This window comes from Budorcas taxicolor, chromosome 4, assembly GCF_023091745.1.
Source record: "Budorcas taxicolor isolate Tak-1 chromosome 4, Takin1.1, whole genome shotgun sequence".
Classification (NCBI taxonomy): Eukaryota; Metazoa; Chordata; class Mammalia; order Artiodactyla; family Bovidae; genus Budorcas; species Budorcas taxicolor.
Genome location: NC_068913.1, coordinates 104,921,186 through 104,938,688, shown reverse-complemented (window position 1 = coordinate 104,938,688; position 17,503 = coordinate 104,921,186). Strand labels below are relative to the sequence as shown.

The 17,503-nt window shown below is 44.8% G+C and overlaps 1 protein-coding gene across 1 annotated transcript in view; it reads right to left on the bottom strand.

Annotated features, from left to right (window-relative positions):
* TBXAS1 (thromboxane A synthase 1) overlaps positions 1–17,113 on the bottom strand; it is a 168,496-nt gene extending 151,383 nt beyond the window's left edge. The window contains exon 1 of the mRNA XM_052638917.1: positions 16,962–17,113. Coding sequence (XP_052494877.1) covers positions 16,962–17,050 — 89 coding nt within the window. The 5' untranslated portion in view covers positions 17,051–17,113. The remainder of the gene's footprint in view (positions 1–16,961) is intronic.
* Between the last annotated feature and the right edge of the window lie 390 nt (positions 17,114–17,503).

The following is a 17,503-nucleotide window of genomic DNA, read 5'->3' as shown; positions in this document are numbered from 1 at the left end:
TATTATTAGTATGCTAACTAATCTATATTTTAGTTGTTTGAGTCAGCATACCCTTTATATAGGAAAAAAAGGAAATGAAATTGATGGCTGATTTTGGATTGCAAGAGCACCTCCCTGTTGAGACTTACCAATAACTTCCTAGAGCAGAACGTGCAAAAGCGCGTGACAGGGAGGAGCATGCCTCTTCTGATCTTTCAGAGCCCAAGTTCAGTTCACATTGTCTCACAGGCCTTGTGATGCTGAGACACACCCTTTCTCCTTTCAGCCTCTAGCCAGCATCACAGGAAATTTTCTGGAAGGGCAAGTGATCATCCTAAAACATTTTTTTTTCTTTAATAACTCAGTAGGGCCCCAGCATCCATGAGAATATTTATAGTAATTCTGGAGCTGTTTATGTTTCCAGCTGTAGCCATGTCTTGGCATAATGTCTTACATAAATGTATTGCCACGTATAAAACAATGAATTTGTCCCAAACAATGGAGCTCACAATCTACAAGGATGTCCCCTGGTTGTTATAGTTCAGGGTATAGTGAACACAGCAGACTTGCAGCTTTCAGGCTTCCAGAGTGCTTCAGAAATGTTCCCCTTCAATCCTGCTGTTTCAAACTCAAGTTGGATCCTCTATGTAGCAGCTACTCTCTTCCCCACCCCATCCCTGAATCAGTATTTACCCTTCTCAGGGTGAGCTGTGGCTCCATCACTGGTCAGTTCCTGATCTCCATCGCTTATTCAGCTAGAAATTCTTGGGTTCACCCCCAGGCTCAGTCAAGGTCCAAGCTGAGCCCCCACACTGGGCGCACGACCCTGCTTCAGCCCTCCCGGAGCTAGCTCCTCACAGCCAAGACCTACTGTGACTCACCACCTTGGAGTCTTGTTGAACTCTGCATCCGTTTCTGTTCTTTTTCCAGAAAACATCATTGTTGTCGTTTACAATAAAAATCCAAACTTCCATTAGCTTTACGTTTTTGTTTTGCTTGCTCTTCGTTTGTTTTTATCTTTGTTTCTTCTTTCGTTGTGTCTGCTCACTCGTGTCCTCTTTCTCCTTTGTCAGAGGTCAGAATCCACATGGATGATCTTTGGGCATGTGGCGGACTGAGTCATTCCTCCCAATTCATCACGCCCCTCCCCCCCCTTATCAAAATTCTACATCATCAGGGAAAATATTGATTCTCTGAAGTATCAATACCTCCCACTTCAGTGGAGTCTTCTTCCTCACCTCATTCATGTTAGGCTTTCACATGTGATTTGCTTTAACCAAAGAATATAGGCAGAAGTGACATTCAGCCACTTTAAGGCTGAGCCCGGAAGAGACATTGCTTATTTCCTCTAGCATTTTTTTTTTTTTTTGCCATGTCACATGGGTTATGGGATCTTAGTTCCCCAACCAAGGATTGAACCCCTGCAGTGGAAGTGTAAAGTCCTAACCACTGGACCACCAGGGAATTTCCTCCTCTTGTGTTTCTTGCATTCCTATGATCTACCAGAAGTAGAACTTTCCTGAAGTATCCTCTTCAGCCTGTGCCCCATTACAGACCCATGTGGAGCAGATATGAACCCCACCCACAACCTGGAACATAGCTCCCCCACCCAACACCGGGACCATGAGAAAAATTAATGTTGTTTGCCAATGGGTTTGGGGTGGTTTGTTACACAATGTTGTTGCAGCACTAGCTGACTGATAGAGGTCAATTCATGTAACTTCTCTTGACCTTCATTTCCTCATCTATAAAATGAAGCCATTGGACCGTATTCAAGGTGCTCAGGCTTTTCTGCACAACTTTGCAACTGAGATTCCTATTGTGAACCCAAGAGTAAGGGACTAAGCATATCAGAGTCAAATACTGCAAAGTGCTAAAGAAAGGCAAGGACTGGGAAATGTGAATTCTGTTTAGGAACCAAGGAGTTAGTGGTAGCCTTGGAGACAGTCCTTTCAGTGGTCAGTGGAGCAGAAGCCCTATTGCAAGGCTGAGGGTAAATGGGAAGTGAGAAAGCAAGGAGTGTGGGGTCTTCTCTGGAAAGAGAAGGGTGGGATGGAGCGGAGGTGGGGATGGAATCCATGGTCCAAGAAGAGGTGGTTGTTGGTTGGCTGGCTTACTTGCATGCTTTAAATGGGAGAGAATTGAACTTGCAAAAATACATTTCCAGTGTCATAATAAACGCAAAATGAAGGCAAGATCTTGGGCCAGAGTGTGCAGAAAAGCAGAGGTCTGGTCTATGAGAGAGACCAGAGTGAGAACTTACCAGGATTTATTTGCTAGGCATCATTTCCATGTCAAGCTCTCAAACCCAAGGACAAGGCAAGCGTCAACCAGTGAAACAAAGGCCAAATGAAAAATGTTGTATTGGTCAAAAGTTCATTTGGGTTTTTCAGTAAAATGTTACAGAAAAGTCCAAATGAACTTTTTTCGGCTAACCCAACAGAATTGTGCTGTTATTGCTCAAATCAGAGGATAAATGTAAATGTTGTCATGGGAAAATGTGAAAATTTTCTGAAAAGCAAATTGAGTTTAAAGCTTCATTTATAGAGCACTTTTCAAGAAACAGATTTTTTTTTTTTTAAGTTTAAAAACCTACAAGTGAAAGTGTTAGCCAGGTCAACTCTTTGTGACTTTATAGACTGTAGTCCACCAGGCTCCTCTGTCCATGGAATTCTCCAGGCAAGAATACTGGAGTGAGTAGCCATACCCTCCTCCAGGGGATCTTTCCAACCCAGGGATCGAACCCTAGTCTCCTACAGTGCAGGCAGATTCTTTACCATCTGAGCCACCAGGGAAGCCTACAGCTAAGAGACAAACGGCTGCATCAATAAGCTAATGATAATATATATTGATGTAAAATTTACCATTAGCAAAGTATTCATACTCCTGTCAAGGAGACAGGAAAAGGATGACTGTCTCCACTTTACCACAGGAAACTGAAGCCCAGAATGGCAGCTGATGTTCCAGACCTTCTTCTTGAGAGAAAGGGCACCCCCTCCTCCTTGACGACCTTCTTTCCCAATCACTTCTAAGCCTGCTGCATTCTGGCTTCTGTTCTCACCACCCCCAATTCCAACATCACCTAAAACTTCTTAGCTGCTAAATCCAGTACTTATTTTTTAAACCTCAACTACCTTGCTCAAGATCAGAAGCTCCCTAATGGTATAAGCCCAGGACCATTCAAAATGAGGCCAACTGGTTGAACTTTACCTCTGTTTACTTTTCACTTCAATGCAGTCCTCAAGATCATATGAGAATTCCAAATAGTGTTTTTAAAAAAATAAATAAAATAAATAAAAACCTAGGACCTTTGCGATTATTATTGAGTACAAGCCTGCAGTTAATAATGGGGTGTGTGCATGTGTGTTAAGTTGCTTCCGTCGTGTCCAACTCTGTGCAACCCTATAGACTGTAGCCCACCAGGCTCCTCTGTCCATTGGATTCTCCAGGCAAGAATACTGGAGTGGGTTGCCATTTTCTTCTCCAGGGGATCTTTCCAACCCAGGGATTGAACCCGTGTCTCTTAGGCCTCCTGCACTGGCGGGCGGTTCTTTACCACTAGCGCCACCTGGCTAATTCTGGCAGTGAATTCTTTGAAGTATGCAGTAAAGTGAAAGTGAAGTCGCTCAGTCGTGTCCGACTCTTTGCGACCCCATGGGCAGTAGCCTGCACCAGGCTCCTCCGTCCATGGGATTTTCTAGGCAAGAGTACTGGAGTGGGTTGCCATTTCCTTCTCCAGGGAATTTTCCCAACCCAGGGATCAAACCCAGGTCTCCTGCATTGTAGACAGATGCTTTACCGTCTGAGCCACCAGGGAAGTAGTGCTTTGTAAACACAAACAGCTAATCCACATCTTCCTGTGTTCTGTTTGCTAAGTTTGGGGTCATTCATTTAACACATGCTGACTAATATTAACCTTCCCAGTGGTAAAGAATCCACCTGCCAAGCAGGAGATCCTGGTTTGATCCCTGGGTCGGGAAGATCCCCTGGAGGAGGGAATGGCAGCCCACTCCAGTATTCTTGCCTGGAGAATTCTAAGGATAGAGGATCCTGGTGGGCTACAGTCCATGGGGTTGCAAGAGTTGGACACGACTTAGCAACTAAACAGCAGCAACAATAGCTAACACTTACTGAACACTAACCGTGCCCAGCACTGCTCCAAGTCTACTCAAATAATCCTTCCAACATGCTATGAGGTGAGTGCTGTTATTATCCCTATTTAACAGTGGGGGAATCCGAGGCACAGTGACCTTACCAACTTCCTTAAGATCACGAAGCTAACCAAGACTTGAACCCAGGCAATCAGATTTCAAAGTCCAAGCTCTGGGACATTACATACATGGGGGAAAGGCAGCCAAGAGTGAAGTATTTTTAGTGTGTTTTTAAAAGCAGTGTTGATGAACTAACATCAGTGAAAGTGCTTGAGAATAGTTTATTTTCCTAAAGAGGTTCAAAAGTCACCTTTGCAGTAAGATTTTGTTTAGCAATCCTTCCTTCATACACTGTACAGAGATGAACTTTAACCCACAGCGCAGTGACACCTGAATTATAAAGATGAAATCCTTCACTGAGATCCAGAGTTCAATGCAGTGAAATTCTGTTATATAACAAGTGAGGGTGGCAGCTTGGTTGCAGTGATATGCATTTAGAAATAAATGGAAATTCTCTATGAGGATATTCATAGCTGCAAAGAAGAACTTGAATTTGTGTCTATATATGCCAAGCATGTGCCACACAAAATCCTATATACTGTCCCTCTTAATTCAATTTTGTCAGCAAATAACTGTTTATTACCCCAAAGAAATGTACAAGCACAGTGCTGGGCACTTAAGATCCAGTCCTGCTTACCTTCTAACAGGGGAGCCAGGGAAGTGGTTTGAGAGCGAGAAGGCACCAGGTGTGGTGGGGCAAAGATCACAGGGATGCAGGGGTCTCACCAGAATGAAGGAATCAAGAGCATCCCAGGAGAGGGGAGGAAATGAATGGCATCCAACACGGTGTGTGGACGGAATGGAGGGACCAGAGAGCAAAACAGCAGGTGAAGAGGGGACCAGCTGGGACAGGCCTCCTGTGCCAGCCGAGGAGACCAATTCTGCATGCAGGGAGGGCCATGGGAGGGCTTTCTGCCCCAGCGGTGAGAGGCTGGTTGTTCTTCGGGCTGCAGATGTAAAGGACAATTTTGAGGGGCACAAGACAGGAGGCAGGGAAACAAGATGGGTGCTTATTTCCAGATGCTCTTGAAATCCACAACTCCAGGAGTAGAAGAGCAGATACAGGGAAAAGAATGATTCAAGGACCACTTAGGAAACAAGGCTGGGTTGACTATCCAGGTGAGGGAGAGCTGGCCTGGGGGTTTGGGTGGAGAAGATGCCATATTCGGAGAGCCTTGGACAGTCAGCTCTCTCTTATCAGTGAAAAATCTGGCAAGGATGGAGTACCCAAAGATGGATGTACCCAAGCTCCTCTAGGGGAAAAGTGTACCTGCCCTCAACTAGAAAGGCCTTGCTGACTCACACTGTGCCATATTTCTCCTGAGAACTGCCGAATTACCTCCTTCTATTGTCCCTTATATCATGAGACGATGCTACCAAGTTCAGTCACTCTCTGTGTACTGATAGCACTCAAACCATCTAATGTATAGATGACTATCCTTCACAATGCTTACAGCCTAGGGTTCCCAGATGCCTATTGATTTGTAGAGATAGGAAGAGGGTACATGAGATATTTTTAACATTTCAAAGAGCCTCAATGGAAATTGTGCCTCTATTGACAATCAGATTGTGCAGGTTAACAAAAATGTCAAGTTTCTTTGCTTTGGAGTAGAATTATAACTGGGTATACGAATGCCGGTTCTCTCATTGATCGCTATACTCATTGGCAGGGTTTCCATCAGCCTGTCTTCGAGTAATTAAAATGAGAAAATAAATCAATCATTACATAAATACACATCGTTGTTTGGACAATAGAACTCAAGACCTTTGGGGAAATAATATAAACAGAGATGCTGGTGAAGAGTTTAGATAGCGTTGCTTTGAACTATGGGGATTAGCGGTTAATAAAACAGTGAAGGATGAAGGGTTTGTCCTTTATGCCTCTGCTGGAGGCTGGACCTCCCCTCCCCGACACTGTGGTCAGGATACCCCCACAGCGGGTGTTCTGTGCTGCCCACATACCTCATCTTCTAAATGGCTGGGTCCTGCCTTCTATCCCATCTCCTACTTTTGCATCAGAGCTTTGCTTCTCTATTTCTAATGTGATAATTACTTTATCTGAGTTCACGGTCATGTGATCCATAGCCCATCAATGAGGCAGAACCAGCACGCAGCCTGGAAAGCCTTCCGCAGTCAGTGAGTGTATGAACAAAGAAGGAATTTACTCTTTCAATGACGCGTGTGCAAGGCATTCTGCCAGATGTTGAGGTCATGCTGCCACTAGTGTATCCATCAGAGCACACACAGATGCTCACACACACACACACACACACACACACACACGACAGTGATCATTTAGAAGCCATGCCATGCGTGTGGTCATTAAAGTTTACTGAGCAGCTACTCTGCACAAGGCACTCATGGGTTTGAGATTCATCCCCTGCCCTCAGGGCCTTATCATCAGGCCAGGAAACAGGACACAGGCGTGAATGATAGAATAGTACAGCAAGTGCCAAGACCACAGTAGAGACAGCAGAATTCAGAGGAAGCCAGGCCCGTTGAAGGCTGGCCTGGCTAAGAGACCTTCAGGAAGGCAATGTTTAGACAAGGTTTTGAGGGATGGGTTGGATTTCCTTTAACAGAGAGGCAAGGCATCGGGCAGCGGGGACTGAGATGTGCGGAGTGTGGTGAGAAGGGGCAGATCGTGTGTGGAGGAAGGCGATTCGGGAGGATCTTGGCATACCTCCCAGCTCAGAGGGCAGAGGCAGCCACGGAGTTTGGTGCCCCGTGCTGGCTCTTGCTGGGGGTCTGGGCGGAGCTTGAGAAACAGGGTTTTGATTGAAGCCGCTATCAGTAGTGGTTAGCCTTGCCTTCATTCTCTGACACCATTTTCCCAGAAACCTTTGAGCCAAAAAAAGAGGGGGCCATCCTTTTTCTGGGGCCAAGCTCAGGAACTGCCGTGTGCTGAGGTGAAAGCTAACATGTCTTTGTGAGACCACCTGGGGCCTTAAGGTGGCTCTGCAGGGTCACCCAGCTCTCAACTCTTTCCGGGATGGGGTGGGGGTGGGGACTGTGAGACAGCAGGGCTCCGGGGGTCCCCCCTCTCAGCTGATGCACCTCCTGTCCCCCAGCCCCCAGGCATTGTGCAGCATCACGTATTTCTGGCAAACCAGGGACAAGGTGGCCCTTCCTCGCTGAAGTGCCAATCCATTACCTGCATGATACCTGCCCCCATCCCCGCTCTCCCCTAAGTCTTGCCCTCTTGTGGAGATGTGTGTCATTTTGGCCAGCAGAAACAAGTCCCTGAACACAGTTCAGGTTCCCAAAGGTGAGGCCCTTGCCTTCAAAGGCAAACGGCAGCCTGTGTGGTTGGTTGTGATCATGATGTTCGGGAGTGAAGGGGAGGGTCCGTGCAGTAGTTTTATTTCTGGAAGAACCACTGCCCTCCCAGGGGGGAGCAGCAAACAGCTCAGTGAGGCACAAACACAAATCGGATGGTCTGCTTTGTTCATAGAGTGAATGAGCTGCTTCTTTCATCTCTGCCCAAAGAGCCAATGCTACCAATTCCAGAAGCCTGAATTCCTTACAAGATAAAATGATGCATGACCATAAGTGTTAAAATGATTGCTGCTGTTGTCTTTAAAGTGAAACTAAGCTTGACTAAGAGCAACTCATATGTCCAATGAGTATGGCCCAACAGAATCCCCCGGCTTCCAGAAATGGCTCATAAACTTCTCGGTAAAGGACAGCAAGCCTTATTATTTTATAATCACATTTTGCTTGGGATTAAAAATAATATTACCCAGTCTAATCGCCTAGTTGCCAAAATGTGGGCTGTTTTTTAAAAAATCAATCCGTTCTCAACAAAGACAATGATTTGCGCCTTGAGGGTGGTCGAGAGACTGCATTCATGCACCGAGGACCGTTTCCAGAGAAAAGTGCTGAGAATGTGTCTTCTGATATGGCAGATCCACCATAGGTTTCAGCCTATCAGGAAAATGCCTTTGAAGGTCATAAAATTCATTTGGCTGTATAAGTTCTGGTGCGTATGCTAAAATAATCAGTCACATTACTTTATAGTCACACCTCGTCCTCTTGTTCAGGAAAATCAATAAAGCAAGAAGAAGGCTGGGGATATTGTGCACAACTATTTAAAAGAGAGAAAACAAAAAATAATATTCTGTGAAAATGGTCCTCAAGGAAATACAGACCTAGTTTTCATAAGCAGGCTCAATTTTATCTCCAAGCTCATCACTGAATTATTAAACCGAAGTACCCATCATATCCTAGACAAAAGCACAAAAAAATAAGGAAACAGCAGGCATCCTTTTCTATGATGCTCTAGGGCACCAGAAATTATCCACGGCCTCTAAAATGTATTTCTCAAATGTGTCCATTATTCACACTCTGAGTGGTCTGTTCCACCAAATGTTACAAAGCCCGATGTCACCCTCACTTCTGACACCATCCCACCTGAAGTGTCCACCCTCCTCTTCTCTTCTAGTCTTTCCCTGCATCTCAAGATCCAGCTCAATACCTTCCTGCTTCCCAAAGCCACCTGTGCCTGGCTGGTGACCCAGAAAGGCTGAAGGAATAAGACAGGAAGATGAGACGCAAGAATCATGCATGAAGCTACAAGGAGGCCCCCGAAAGCTGCCTCCTGAGGGTATTTCCTGAGCCCTGGGACACTCAGCACCATAAGAACTGCCAAGGAGGAAGAGTAGGGTGTCCAGGCAGGAGAGGGAGCAGTCCCCAGCGGACCCCTTGGGTCTTATCCAACTTGTTTCTCACCAGCACCAGTAGCAGCTAGATCCAGTACAGATCAGCCCAAGCAAGACCGTCAGCAGATGAAGCAGTCATGGAGTAAACTTAGAAGGTACTGGGTGGCCTTTCATTTTGTCCATTGTTTCCTTTGCTATGTACTAGATTTTAGTTTGATGTAGTCCCACTAGCTTATTGGTGATGTCTTTGCCCGTGTTTTTAGTGTCATAGCCAAAAAAATCATTGCCAAGACCAATGTCAAGGGGCTTTTTCTCTATGTTTTCTTTTAGGAGTTTTTCAGTTGCAGGTCTTACATTTAAGTTGTTAATCTGATTTGGGTTTATTTTTATTTATGGTTGCTGCTGTTGCTGCTAAGTTGCTTCAGTCATGTCCGACTCTGTGCGACCCCATAGACGGCAGCCACCAGGCTCCCCCGTCCCTGGGATTCTCCGGGCAAGAACACTGAGTGGGTTGCCATTTCCTTCTCCAATGCATGAAAGTGAAAAGTGAAAGTGAAGTCACTCAGTCGTGTCCGACTCTTAGCGACCCCATGGACTGCAGCCTACCATGGACCTTCTGCATCCATGGGATTTTCCAGGCAAGAGTACTGGAGTGGGTTGCCATTGCCTTCTCCAATGCATGAAAGTGAAAAGTGAAAGTGAAGTCACTCAGTCGTGTCCGACTCTTAGCGACCCCATGGACTGCAGCCTACCATGGACCTTCTGCATCCATGGGATTTTCCAGGCAAGAGTACTGGAGTGGGTTGCCATTGCCTTCTCCAATGCATGAAAGTGAAAAGTGAAAGTGAAGTCACTCAGTCGTGTCCGACTCTTAGCGACCCCATGGACTGCAGCCTACCATGGACCTTCTGCATCCATGGGATTTTCCAGGCAAGAGTACTGGAGTGGGTTGCCATTGCCTTCTCCTTATTTATGGTATAAAGGTCCAATTTCACTCTTTTGCATATGATTATCTAATTTTCCCAGCATCATTTATTAAAGAGACTATCTTTTCCCCATTGTCTATTTTGACTTCTTTGTCAAAATTAGTTGACTGTTTGTTTCTGGATATTTTATTCTATTCCATTGGCTTATGTGTCTGTTTTTATCCCAGAACCATAAGTTTTGACTATTATAGCTCTGTAATATAGTTTGAAATCAGGAATTGTGATGTCTCCAAACTTGTTCTTCTTCCTCAACAGTGACTTTACAATTCAGACTTTTGTGGATCTATGCAAATTTTAAGATTTTTTTTTTCCTATTTCTGTGGAAAATGCCATTGGAATTTCGATAGGTATTACATTGACTCCATAGATCACTTTGGGTACTATGAACATTTTAACAATATTAATTCTCCCCGCATATAAACATGGGATTTTTTCCATGTATTTTGTGGCTTTTTCCATTTCTTTCATCAATGTCCTATTGATGAAATTTTCAGCGTACAGATCTTTTCACTTCCTTGATTAAAGTTATCCTTAAGTATTTCATTCTCTTTGATGCTATTGTCAGTGGGATTGATTTCTTTTTCAGAAAGTTTGTTGTCAGTCTGTAGAAATGCAACTGACTTCTTAGTGTTGATTTTGTATCCTGCAGCTTTAATGAATTCATTCATTATTTCTGATGGGTTTCGGTTGCGGGGGGAGTCTAGGATATTGCATGTATAAGGGCATGTGCTCTGCAAACAGGTAGTTTTACTTCTTTCTTTCTAATTTAGATATCAGTGTTTTCCTTTTCTTATCTAATTGCTCTGCTAGGATTTCTAGCATTACGCTGAATGACAAACGTGGGCATTCTGGTCTTGTTCCTGACCTTAGAGGAAAGACTTTCAGCTTCTCACTCTTGAGTATGATGTTAGCTGTGAGTTTGTCCTGAACTATGGCCTTTATTGTGTTGGGGTACTTTCCTTCCTAATTTGTTGAGAGTTTTTATCATGAAAGGAAGTCAGATGTTGTCAAATGCATTTCCTGCATCTATTGAGATAATTGTAGATTAGCTGTTAATGGGGTGTATCTTCATTCTGTTAATGTGGTGTATCACGTTTATTGATTTGCATACATTGAACCAACTTGCGCCCTGGGAGCAGTGGTTTCTTTTCTTTTTTAAATATTTATTTGACTGTGCCAGGTCTTAGTTGAGGGATGTGGGATCTGCAGCTGCAGCATGTGAAATCTTTAGTTGTGGCACGCAGGATTTTTAGTTGCGGCATGCAAACTCTTAGTTGTGGCATGTGGGATCTGGTTCCTTGATCGGGGATTAAACATGGGCCTTCTGCACTGGGAGCTCAGAGTCTTAGTACTGAACCACCAGGGAAGTCCCAGTGGTTTCTTTTAAATACATCTGAAATTAGAGTTAGATCTAGAATTAGAATCTAGTTTTTCTACATGTAAAGCAAGCTCTGTGAGAAAGAAACTTCCAGGTACAGACAGGGATGGACCTTTCATTGTCGTCTTGTCTAAATAATCACTATTCACAACTTAATTTAACCTGACCTTAGAATGAGACTTAGAATGAGAAAGCTGAGCACCAAAGAATTGATGCTTTTGAACTGTGGTGTTGGAGAAGACTCTTGAGAGTCCCTTGGACAGCAAGGAAATCAAACTAGTCAATCCTAAAGGAAATCAGTCCTGAATATTCATTGGAAGGGCTGATGCTGAAGCTGAAGCTCCAATCCTTTGGCCACCTGATGCGAAGAACTAACTCACTAGAACAGACCCTGATGCTGGGAAATATTGAAGGCAGGAAGGGAAGGGGATGACAAAAGATGAGATGACTGGATGGCATCACTGACTCGATGGGCATGAGTTTGAGCAAGCTCCGGGAGTTGGTGATGGACAGGGAAGCCTGGTGTGCTGCAGTCCGTGGGGTCACAAAGACTCGGACATGACTGAGAGACTGAACTGAACTATACTGAGAATGAGGCTTGATCAGAACACTAACTTACCCTGTTTCCTATTTTAATGTCCATTTAGTTTATACTTCTGGGTCTCAGGCTCCTCAGACTTAAATGCAGCTTGGCATTAAGAGCCCTTCCACCTTCCCAAGACAACTCTTCTCTCTTTAGCCACTTATCGCAACAACCACAGTTTACTTTTCTCACTGCTTCATCAGCCAGGAAGTTTCCCAATTATTCCAAATTCTCCTGTATGTTCTACTCTGCTATTGGAGAGTGCGTCTTGAAACCTCCACGTTCAAAGCATAAGACTCTTTCCTCTTCATTGCTACAGAGGAGGAATTCCCTACTCTTTTCAGTAAAACCTTTTTTGTTGTTGTTTTGCTCAGTAATTGATATTTGTTTTAAAAATATGGAAGATGCAGAAAGAGTAAAGGAAGAAAAAACCCCACAATCCTACCACTATTCCTCGTAACTCAGTTGGTAAAGAATCTTCCTGCAATGCAGGAGCCCCAGGTTTGATTCCTGGGTGGTAAAGATCCCCTGGTGAAGGAAATGGCAACCCACTCCAGTATTCTTGCCTGGAGAATCCTATGGACAGAGGAGCCTGACAGGCTACAGTCCATGGGATCGCAAGAATCATACACGACTTAGCAATTAAACCACCACCATTAATATTTGGGCTATTTCCTTACATTCTTTCTCTCGCTTTCTTTTTTTTTTCCCCTGTACAGATGAATTTTTTTATTGTGATATAATTCACATGTCATAAAATTCATCCTGTTAAAGTATGTGATTCAGTGGTTTTAGTATATTCACTGAGTTGTGCAACCATCAGCATTATCTAATTTCAGAACATTTTCATCACCCCCAAAAGAAACTCCACACCTACCAGCAACCACTCCCATCTCCCCTCCTCCAGCTCCTGACAACCAATAATCTACTTTCTGTCTGTATGGATGGGGCAAGTAAATTTGCGCATTATTAAATAGGGAATCCTTATGCTCTTTCTTAGGCCTTCCCTGATAGCTCAGCTGGTAAACAATCCACCTGAAATGCAGGAGACCCTGGCTCAGTTCCTGGGTTGGGAAGATCCACTGGAGAAGGGATAGGCTAACCACTCCAGTATTCCTGGTCTTCCCTTGTGGCTCAGCTGGTAAAGAATTTGCCCACATTGCAGGGGACCTGGGTTCGATCCCTGGGTTGAGAAGATCCATCCCCTGGAGAAGGGAAAGGCTACCCACTCCAGTATTCTGGCCTGGAGAATTCTATGGACTGTATAGTCCACGGGGTCACAAAGAGTCAGATACGACTGAGCAACTTTCACTTTCACTTCACTTTACACTCTTTCTTAATAAAGAAATCCTCATCTCACCAAAAGCTGCCAGCTCATAGGCGCTCTTGAAGGTTTAATTACATTGTACTTTAGATTGCCTCTAGCACTATTCAACTGATACCACTTACTTCTTGGACATAAATCTCTTCCAAAAGTCAAGATTTCAAACAACTTTATACAGAAAAATGAGTTTTTAAGATGTTTTGTCACATGTTTTGATCACAAGCTTCATGGGCTTCTTGCTAGTGTATCCTGCATCCCCAGCTCCAACCCCCAGGGGAGTAGCCCTGATCCCCTTAGACCCCAGTGCACACTGTTCAGCCTCATAACTATCAATTTTAGTGACTGTCATCAAAAAAATTGTATCGAATACCATTTGGGGAAAAACTATCAAAATATACTATTATAGTCTCTTTTAAAATGAAATTGATTCTTTTCTGCTTTCTAAATTCATACATCTACTTCTTCATGAAATGTTTAAGTAGATGCCACAGTCTTGCTCTGCAAGGTGAGTGGAGATCCAAAAACAGCACACTTGTTGGGGTCCAATTAGAACATGGACCCCAAGCTGGTTCAGACGGAAAAGGCCATAGGAAAAGGGTGATGCATGTAGGCAGAAGAATTAAGACTTGTATTGAGCTGTGACACCTAAGGGAAGAGCCAGCAAGAAAATGCCAGTGGAGATTAGAGCCAACATTCATTAGGCACCAACTGCATGCATGCATTGTGGAGGAGCGGGGGATAGAGGTGAGAACAACAAGGAAAGCCACAGTGAGTGGGACTGGTCAGTGCCGTGGGCAAGCAGAACATTCAGTGAGGAGGTGCCCCTGAGCTCCTCGAAGGAAAGAGGAGAAAAAGGGGATTCCACGCACGGAGAGCAGCAAGAACAGAGGCCTGGATGCGCGGAGCATGTGGCCATTCATGGAACTGCCAAACCCACAGGATGGAGTCAGGGTCTGGGGGATGAAGCTGCTGAAGGAGGCGAGAACCGAAGCCTACACCCCGGGGGCCGAGCCGACACATGTGGACTTCTTCACTTTGCCTGCATTGAACCAGACACTAGAACAGGCAAGTCATGGATGGAGGTTTCCAGAACTGCAGTGAGATACGGGACCTCGCCCCTGACTTGAATGAACCCCCAGGCTGGTGGACCGGCAAGCAGCGGTCCTCCCCCCTGTTACCTTCCCAGAGTTGAGGCTCTTGTCGCACGCTCTCCTGGCCCAGAGGCAGGTGGAACTCTTAACAGGAAAGACTACGGAGTTTAAACCTTCAAAACTGCACCCTGCACAAGACTTCCTTGGGGGCAGATGCTGTGAGGGTCTCTCTACCCCCAGCTCTCTCTGAGTGCCCTTCTCTTTCCCATATGCCTCTTGTCGAGAAAATGAAGTGGGAGGGAGGCCCTGACTCATTCAAGCCAATGTCTGTTGCTCAGGAGTCTTGGGGATTCCCTGATAGCTCACTTGGTAAAGAATCTACCTGCAATGCAGGAGACCCCAGTTCGATCCTTGGGTCAGGAAGATCCACTGGAGAAGGGATAGGCTACCCACTCCAGTATTCTTGGGCTTCCCTGGTGGCTCAGCTGGTAAAGAATCCACCTCAATGCAGGAGACCTGGGTTCGATCCCTGGGTTGGGAAGATCCCCTGGAGAAGGGCAAGGCCACCCACTCCAGTATTCTGGCCTGGAGGACTCCATAGACTGTATAGTTCAAGGGGTCACACATGACTGAGCGACTTTCACTTCACTTTACTCAGGACTCTTGCCTGGAAAACGAGTGTTGAGAGCTCAAGGATGGTGACCTTGAGCTGATCCCGGGATAGACCCAGGATATAGGAACCACATCCACGGCCCCTCAAGGCTCCTCCTCTTCAGCATCATCCTCCCCAGACACCCAGCTCAGCCACAACCTTCACATCTCCCCCACCTTGGGCATCTGATCTAGACCTCTTGTTTTCTGACCTTGTACCAGGGCCTCCCGCCATGCCTGGCGCACATGAACAAATCGATAAATATTTTCACAAGAACAAATAGAAGTCGGCTCTGGCTTCCTATTCACCACCTCTGCTTCATGCCTCTCTCTAATCTCAGTGTCTTTGACCCAGGTTATTAGCATGGCCCCAGAACAGATTACAAATGCACAACTGCCTTGCTGAACGGTATGGTGTTATTAGCCGTGACTCTGATCTACACCGATTAGAAACACCCAGTTACAGCAGCTTATCACTCGGGACACATGCCCCTTTATAGGAGAGGCACAGCATTAATGTATGCAGTTCACTCACCCATTCATCAGACATTTATCGGAGCCATGCTATATATATCAGGCACTGAGCTGGAAATTAAGACTATAGAAACTGAGAAGACCCAATAATGACAGAAACAAGTGAAGTGAAGTGAAGTGTACAATAGAAACATGGATGCTGTGAGACCATGGGGGCCTCAAACAGAACACACTTTGAGAATTACAGTCAGTGCACAACTGTTGATGAGAAATTAATATTAATAAGTATATTAATGAGAAAATTTAAATATACCTGAAGCACAAAAGACTTATTTCCCTCTGTGTTTAGGTCACATTAAATGATAGTTAATGATACTGGCTGATATCTACTAAGCACCCAGAACATATCAGGCACTGTGTTAAGTCCATCTCTGAGCAGAAACACACTGAGATGGATGGAAGGATGGAGCAGGGTCGGGGAGAGAGCGTACCACTTGCTCCTGGGTTTGCATGTGGCTGGTTTCAAGGCAAGATAAGCCACACTGAGAGAAGTTCAAAAGATAATTAAACCAGTTAGAAAGCAAAACAGAACTGGGACTGAAGCTGGGTTTCAGAGCCAGTTTCCAAGAAGTAATTTCATCATCATAGAACATCAAACGTGAATTCCATTTTCAGCTATGCAAATTCCAAAAGAATAATACCTCACATTTGCATAATGCTTGATGCTTTTCAAAGTGCTTTCCCAGTTATTAATCGAGAGGAGGCTTTATTACTACCAGAAACGTAAATTGAAATTCTGTTCAAACTCAAACTCTCCATTATTTTTTCCACTTTCCCCTCAAAAACCAGAGCTGCCTAAATCCAGGTGCTTTTGATGGAGTGGGTAATTTTAATAACTTTCACTGACAAGGTGAATATACATAAATGAAGCATATTGTGGGGCCTCACATCCAGTCTCTGATCAAGTCAGACTTCAGAAAACCTTCTGTTGAATTAACAAGATCACGGGGAGTTATTTCCAGTTTAAATTTGAGATCCTCCCAGGTCTCAGACTTGGTGGCACTGCACACACTACATTCATCCCTTTCTATCAAATATTAGAAAACAAGGAAATTAGTTCCACCTCTTTATCTTTAAGCCTACAGAAATCCCTTCGCAGTGACTTTCCCATGCACGTCGCCAGACCACGTCGCCAGACCACGTCGCCGGACAGCTCCTTTATCTTTTTTTTTTTTTTTTTTTTTCGCTTTTAACGTCATCAGAACCAAGAGGCTGAATCTGCTGTAAATCCAGCCTGGGGAGATAGGACGGCGATGCAAGGAAATACTTCTGCCCAAACCTTGCCAATCTGTTGCTTTCTCCCTCTCTTTCAAAGTTAATTATGTGTAGCGTTCTCAGTCACTGAATCACCAGCCTTTCCTGACACCTCCATCACATGCATTAGAGCAAAAGATTAACCTGGCTGTTTGCTTTTAATTCTGAAGCTGTGTTAATACTCAACTCCCTGCAGATTAAAAGGGAAGAAAAACACACTCCCACAGACCCCACCCTGGTTCCAGCACGGCTCTGTGACTGCTATTTCTGACAATGTCACCATGGTTGGGACATACTGGCTGCACTTACCATTTCAGGAGGGCCAAGAAGACCACGGACAGGGCCACCGTCACCATGGGGCCACTCACTTCCAGCCTGAAGAACCCTAAGACTTCCATTGTTCCTCAGAGACCCTAGAGGGGTGATACTGCCGAGGAAAGAGGAAGGCTGATCCCCTAGCTGTTACAGGAACCCACAGTCTGCAGACAGAAGACATAGGCAACCAAGAAAATATCCCAAGATGTGGGTCCCCGAAGTGTGCCCTTTCTCAGAAGTGTCTCCTTATAAAGAGGAAGGAAGAGGAGGAAAAAACAAAGGGTTTCATTGTAAGGCAATGAATCAGCAACTTTGTTTTCTTGATGACTGTACTGCTAATAAACATTTACGCTAACTTCCCTGGGAAGAAGCAGCAGCAGACCTGACCCAAGGTCTGCTGGGAAAGAGAATGGCTGCAACCGTAAAATTCTATCATGACAAGTACTCCTTAAAGAAAGAACATGCTTAAAAAAAAAATTAATTTGTCATTAAATGCTCATATGGGTCAGGAAACTGAATGTCCCAGAAAAATTCAA